The sequence below is a fragment of the Ammodytes marinus genome (genome assembly GCF_949987685.1).
Source record: "Ammodytes marinus genome assembly, chromosome: 18".
NCBI lineage: Eukaryota > Metazoa > Chordata > Actinopteri > Uranoscopiformes > Ammodytidae > Ammodytes > Ammodytes marinus.
The window spans coordinates 643,169-650,668 of record NC_137222.1 but is presented as its reverse complement, the minus strand read 5'-3'; the positions used below and the strand labels follow the sequence as shown (position 1 = coordinate 650,668).

General features: G+C 42.7%; 1 protein-coding gene across 1 annotated transcript in view; it reads right to left on the bottom strand.

Annotated features, from left to right (window-relative positions):
- Positions 1-7,500, bottom strand: part of myo18b (myosin XVIIIB) — a gene marked incomplete at its 5' end in the record, with an annotated part of 46,184 nt that overhangs the window by 329 nt on the left and 38,355 nt on the right. The window contains 6 exons of the mRNA XM_080046550.1: positions 1,300-1,498; positions 2,518-2,721; positions 3,798-4,019; positions 4,817-4,993; positions 5,883-6,031; positions 6,561-6,740. Of these exons, the coding sequence (XP_079902676.1) occupies positions 1,314-1,498; positions 2,518-2,721; positions 3,798-4,019; positions 4,817-4,993; positions 5,883-6,031; positions 6,561-6,740 (1,117 nt within the window). The 3' untranslated portion in view covers positions 1,300-1,313. The remainder of the gene's footprint in view (positions 1-1,299; positions 1,499-2,517; positions 2,722-3,797; positions 4,020-4,816; positions 4,994-5,882; positions 6,032-6,560; positions 6,741-7,500) is intronic.

The following is a 7,500-nucleotide window of genomic DNA, read 5'->3' as shown; positions in this document are numbered from 1 at the left end:
TCATGGGCATTATTGACCCTATGAGCTATTGATGATTCATGCTACACCTACTCTCAGCAGGTAGTGAGCTACCAGATCACTTTACCTGTTTAACAACCATCAGGGACATAGCATGAAATCAATGACTTGCTTCTTGGAGTTTTTCTCAGTGTTTCAGTATGGGAATTGAGTGTAAAACTATCACAGCCTCATTGCAGAAATTAAAGTTGCAGTGTGTAGAATTTATTGACATTTTTCAGAACCGACTTGGTAGAAGTAAGTACTCATCCGGGCGTTTCTCGCCTACACAAACTTGCATACACAACCACAACATACTCAAATTGACGTCAAAATTAGTGTGAGTAGGATGTTAGTAGAGCTTTTAGTATGAGTAGGATGTTAGTAGGGCGTTGAGTATGAGTAGGAAGTTAGTATGGCTTTTAGTATGAATAGGACGTTAATAGGGCTTTTAGTATGAGTAGGACGTTAGTATGGCTTTTAGTATGAGTAGGAAGTTAGTAGGGCTTTTAGTATGAATAGGACGTTAGTAGGGCTTTTAGTATGAGTAGGACGTTAGTAGGGCTTTTAGTATGAGTAGGACGTTAGTAGGGCTTTTAGTATGAGTAGGACGTGACTATGCCTTTTAAGTTAAGTTAAGTTAATCTTTATTTTGTCAATTTTTAGTGTGAGTAGCACGTTAGTAGGGCTTTTAGTATGAGTAGGATGTTAATAGGGCTTTTAGTATGAGTAGGATGTTAGTAGGGCTTTTAGTATGAGTAGAACGTTAGTAGGGTTTTTAGTATGAGTAGGACATTCGTATGGCTTTTAGTATGAGTAGGATGTTAGTATGGCTTTTAGTATGAGTAGGACATTTGTATGGCTTTTAGTATGAGTAGGATGTTAGTAGGGCTTTTAGTATGAGTAGGACGTTAGTAGAGCTTTTAGTATGAGTAGGACGTTAGTAGGGCTTTTAGTATGAGTAGGACGTTAGTAGGGCTTTTAGTATGAGTAGGACGTTAGTAGGGCGTTGAGTATGAGTAGGACGTTAGTAGGGTTTTTAGTATGAGTAAGACATTCGTATGGCTTTTAGTATGAGTAGGAAGTTAGTAGGGCTTTTAGTATGAGTAGGAAGTGAGTAGGGCTTTTAGTATGAGTAGGACTTTAGTAGGGCTTTTAGTATGAGTAGGACGTTAGAAGGGCTTTTAGTGTGAGTAAGACGTTAGTAGGGCTTTTAGTGAGTAGGACGTTAGTATGGCTTTTAGTATGAGTAGGACGTTAGTAGGGCTTTTACGTAACACATCCCTTGGTATATTAACTCACCTCTTAGTATCCTTCTAGTCCACTTCCTTCTTGAGATATCTCTTCATGACAGAGGCCACGTCCCCCCCCTCGCTGCCCTCGGCCTCCAGTCTCTCTCCCTGAGGTTTGTCCAACCGGGAACGCCGAGTGCTGCTCCCGTTGCTATGGGAACTGCCCCCCGACCCAGACCCCCCCGAACTGGAAGACTCCGTCTCAGAACCTTTAGGAATTGAAAATTAAAATTAGTTTATTTCGGGGAAAAAAAATTGAAAAAAATGTTTTATGAAAGGAGTGGATAGACATAATAATGAAGTTATAGTTACAAACAATTAAATGCGGAGTCAGGGATTCTGCAGAACGCATGTTGTCATAATCACTTTTTTTGTCAAAACCCATTTACATAGCCTATGACTATAACTTCAAAATAAACAGTTGGTTCGGACAGACAGACAGACGGACGGACAGATGGACAGACAGACAGACAGCCAGCCAGCCAGCCAGACATACACACACACACACACACACACACACACACACACACACACACACACACACACACACACACAGAAAGACAGACTTTACCAGAAATGACAAGTTCCAAAGGGTTCGAAAAATTAAAAATAACTTTAATAATAAAAATCTTTTCTGCTGCGTGTGGATGGGGCAGCTCACTTGGTTCGGACGGACAGACAGACAGACAGACACACACACACACAGACACACACACACACACACAGACAGACAGACACACACAGACACACACACACACACACACACACAGACAGACAGATAAAAACCTTTTCTGCTGCGTGTGGATGGGGGCAGCTCACTTGGTTCGGACGGACAGACAGACAGACAGACACACACACACACAGACACACAGACAGACAGACAGACAGACAGACACACACACACACACACAGACAGACAGACAGACAGACAGACAGACAGACATATTGACAGACACACACAGACAGACAGCTCACTTGGTTCGGACGGACAGACAGACAGACAGACAGACAGACAGACACACACACACACACACACACACACACACACACACACACACACAGACAGACAGACAGACAGACAGACAGACAGACAGACAGACAGACAGACAGACAGACAGACAGACAGACAGACAGACAGACAGACAGACAGACAGACAGACAGACAGACAGACACACACACACACACACACACACACACACACACACACACAGACAGACAGATAATGACCTTTTCTGCTGCGTGTGGATGGGGGCAGCTCTCCAAAGTGCACGCTGAGCGCCCGCCTGCCTCTGACGGAGCTGGCGAGGCTGCTGGTGGACTGGGCTCTGCGTATCGCGGGCAGGATGTCCAGAGCTTCATCTCCCATCAGACGCCTGTTCTGGAACACCATCGGCTCAGAGCCCAGGGCAGTCTCCTCTCCGGACTCTGTGACTATATATAAGAAAAGATAGGATAGTTTATGAGTTTTTATTTTTTAGACGTTTTTTTATTTATTTTTATTTATGATTCTTTTTTTTGTTTTTGTTTTTTATTCCAACTTCTTTTTCCTTATTACTATTGTTTTTTTTCTATTAATTGATTAATTAATCAAGTAATAAGTATATTTATTTATTTATTTATTTATTTATATAACACCATGGACCATGAATTTTTTACACTGTTTTTTCCAAGGGAATGTCTACCCGTTTCCTAAAATACCAGCTGGAGACTCCAAAAGGACACTTTTGGTCCATAGCACATGAAATATAACTGTGTGAAAAATGTATTTTCTATGGGTTATTGATCAAATTTGAACTGTGATTAGGAAAGGCTTCAGGCAGTTGGACACTTGTTTTGTTTTCAAAATTTAAAAACAAATTGACTTTGTTTTCTTCCAACATCTAGATTTTGGGGCTTTGCATATATGCAAATTTACGCAGCATTAGTAAGATATTGCTGATTTTTCATATTAATTTAAAATTTTGGAAAATACTGTAATACAAAAAGTTGTTGTTTTAATGTCAGTAATCAACTGGCAAAGTTTCATAATGATATCTATAAGTTAAAAAAATTCCCCATTAGCCCATCCCCATTCACTTAAACAGTGGTTCTGATTTGCTATGTCGGCCCCCTGTAGCTTTCCAGCAGCTTGTTGACAAGGTTGTCCACCCAGGTTGTGATCGTGGAAGGTCCTAGATGTCATTTTTGGTGAACAACCTTTTACAACGCTCCATGTCCATAAAATCACTTTGCCCCCTGGGTATGATGGCTTTTTTGTAAATTGTATTATTAGTTTGCCTTGTCCCTGTTCAAAATAAACCATGAACACTAGGGCAGGGAAATTGTGCATTTGTAAAAAAAAAAAAAAAAATAATAAATAAAATAAAAAATAATTAATTAATTAAAAAAATTATTAAATTCAAAATAAAAATAAAAAAATATAATAAATACAATTAATATATATAACAAATATATAAACATTTTATAAATTATAATGAAATAAATAAAACATCTATAAACAGCATTACCCAGAATGCATCGTGGCGGTGCTTGTGGCGAGCGTTGCGGCGATCTTTGCGGTGATCTTTGCGGGGAGCGTTGTCTTAAATGAGGCTCTTCCTCTGGGATGGACAGAGTGGACTGTTGCCGTTGACGACCAGCGGCCAATGAGGAGAGAGGAGGAAGAGACGGAAGAGAAGAATCACTGGAGCTGAAGCGAGAGAGTTTGGATCCGTTGGTGGAAGCGTCACCTGGAAGAGAATAAATAGTCTTATTATTCATTTATATATTGTTTTGATTATTAAAGGTACAGTGTGTAATATGGTAGTATTTAGCATCAGATAGTGGTGAGATTGTAGATGTCAACGCTCCCTTGCTAACCCCTATGTTTGGGAGAATTTACAGAAGCTACGGTGGCCTTCAAGGACAAGAAGCTAGTTACTAAAGATGGCATCATCCACCACTGCCTCAAGTCTTTCCACAATATCAAGTGTAACAGTAACTAATTAAAACATACTTTTATATATTATTATCAATTATATTCCATTTCTACAAAGTTTTTTCTGAAAAATGCCAATACATGTTACGCACTTCTTATGCACCTGCAGTGTCTTGCCTTTGGTATAAAGTCCAGTGAAGTTTTCCCATGTGTGTCATGTCTTCATATATTTTTCACCGAAAACCCAGCCCTGTCCAAACAGGCTCTCTGCCCTATATTTACATTGGACTGATTGATATGTTTCTTATTTTAATTTTTAATTTTTTTAACCTTTATTTATACAGGTAATCCCATTGAGATCTTTTTCAAGGGAGACCTGTTCCCAATTACACGTTACCATTCACACACACATTCATACACCGATAGCAGCAGGCTAACTATCGACATCCACACGAGGCAAGGTGGGTGAAGTGTCTGGCCCAAGGACACAACAACCATCACACAGGTGGCAGGGCGGGAATCGAACCGCCAACCCTTTGACCATTGGCCGACCCGCTCTACCACTTGACACACAGTCGCCCCATGTGTATTTCGTCCTCTCACCCGTACCTCGTGTACTAGCGGCTCGTGACAGTAGCGGAGATGGTGGCTTCAGAATCCCTCTGTGCTCCTGGTTGTCCTCTGGAGAGAGAGACAGGGCCGAGGCTCTCCTCCTCAGGCTGGAGGCTGCTGTCGGCTGCTGGTAGATGGGCATCGACACCGCACTGCCTGGGCCCCCACTATCTCCTGTGGATGGGGAGCAATAGTTCATGAAATTAGGGCAATAAGATATTACATTTTCCACATAGGAAGCTATCCTATTCAGTACTATTGTGGTAGGATGGCCTAGAGGAAAGGTGGCCGATCAGTAACCATGAGGTCTCTGGTTCCTCCTCCCAGTAACCATGAGGTCTCTGGTTCCTCCTCCCTGTAACCATGAGGTCTCTGGTTCCTCCTCCCAGTAACCAAGAGGTCTCTGGTTCCTCCTCCCAGTAACCATGAGGTCTCTGGTTCCTCCTCCCAGTAACCATGAGGTCTCTGGTTCCTCCTCCCAGTAACCATGAGGTCTCTGGTTCCTCCTCCCAGTAACCATGAGGTCTCTGGTTCCTCCCAGTAACCATGAGGTCTCTGGTTGGATCCCCGGCACCGGACAGGAGGGTGTTAGTTGTAAAAGTAGTGGTGGCTGCTATTACATCCACAGTGCCCACCATCTCTACCATTGTGCCCTTGAGCAAGACACTTAACCCCAAACTGCTCCATTGGCGCTGTACTATGGCTGACCCTGCGCTCTGACCCCCGCTGGAGTTTGGTAACATGAGAGGTCACAGGGGGTGCAAGAATGAACAAAAACTGAAAGTTCCTCGGAGCACCCACCCAGATAGATAGACAGACAGACAGACAGACAGACAGACAGACAGACAGACAGACATACATACATACACACAGACAGACAGACAGACAGATAGACAGACAGACAGACACACAGACACACAGACAGACAGACAGACAGACAGACAGACAGACAGACAGACAGACAGACAGACAGACAGACAGACAGACAGACAGACAGACAGACAGACAGACAGACAGACAGACAGACAGACACACAGACACACAGACAGACAGATACACCCACCCCCCGCGCGGCGTCTCCGTAGCCCATCGATGAGCTCCGACAGGGCAGAGGAAGACGGGGCGCGAGCCAACCCTCTGGAGCCCGAGCTAACTCCGCTAACTCCACTAGCGCCGGGCTCGGAGCTGGAGTCATCAGGGTCCACACAGGAGCTACGGAGAGAAAAGAGGGACATTTAGACTTCATAGCAAAAAAATGACATAGAAAATTCAACTGGAAAATCCATTGAGACCGGAGACTCTTTTGCAAGGGAGACTTGTTCCCATTTCCACGTTACCATTCATACACCGATAGCAGCAGGCTAACTATCTACATTCACACGAGGCAAGGTGGGTGAAGTGTCATTTGCCCAAGGACACAACAACCATGACACAAGTGGCAGGGCCGGGGATCGAACCTCCAACCCTTCGATCATTGGCCGACCCGCTCTACCACCTGAGCCACAGTTTTCAAATCAATTAATCGACCAATACATTGATTGATTGATTGATTGTCTTTATTTCGAAAATGCAAGCAATAAAAAACAAGTTCAAGTAGTAATGAATGAATAAATAAGAAACAAAAGGCAAAACAAATGAAATAAACATCAGACAGACTTTCCATGCCCGAAAGGGGGAAGAAGGCAGTAATAAACTAATCTAGTCCTACCCCATTAATAAATATTTTTGTTGCCTTGCTTACCGGAAGCTGTATGTGCTCATGGTGTCGGCTACACTCTGGCGCCCCCCCTGGCTGCCCGTGGTACTGCCTCCATAGCGAGACCCTCCAGCCCGGCTCCCTCCTCTGGAAGCTCCGGCCCAATGACGGCTCCCTTCACCCACATCCTCCGTCCCAATGGAGCCCACACTGGACACTGAGTCACTGGGGAACACACACACGTTAACATCATGATATAGGCTGAATTTAAGCTGGAGTCAGTTATTGTGGAGAAAGGTGGTTGTGAATTTATTTTAAATCAAAATTAGAGATCATCTTCTCATGTACTAAGTGAGCTGAAATAAAATCTTGTGTTAATACACAGCCTAGGCTCTGTAAACTGGTGCGTAAACAAACAGCATACAGGGGGTTCCCCTTAGCTAGCAACATGCCAGTTTACAGAACACAGGACATTTTTTCAACAAGCGTTCTCCACAATCACTGACTTAATGCATTCTACGGAAGAGTATTATGGCAACAGGTGAGGAAAAAATTATATTAAAGAAAGTTTTTATTTTATTTTATTTTGCACTTCAGGAAAAAGTTGAAAATGTCAATGAATTTCGTCATAAGATTGGGCTAAACATTTTTTATTTTTTTTCCCAAATGGAAACGTCCTCTAAGCTTGACTAATACAAACTAAATAAAAGCAAAACTATTTATCTTTAAGTGCATGATACAATAAAATAAAACAATTTCTCACCCTTGGCACAAGTACTCTTCTGTACAATGTTTCTACTGTTTCTACTTTGGCTAGAAAATTCAAATATGCAACTAGCAAACAAGCACATGGCGACCACTGTAGCTCAACAAACATTTGCAAAACAGGGCAGGATTACAATCAGGGGCAGCATCGCATCGCAAACTCATTATATGATTCAAACCATCTGTAAAAGGCGCCAGAGTTGGAATATCAGCTGAAGTT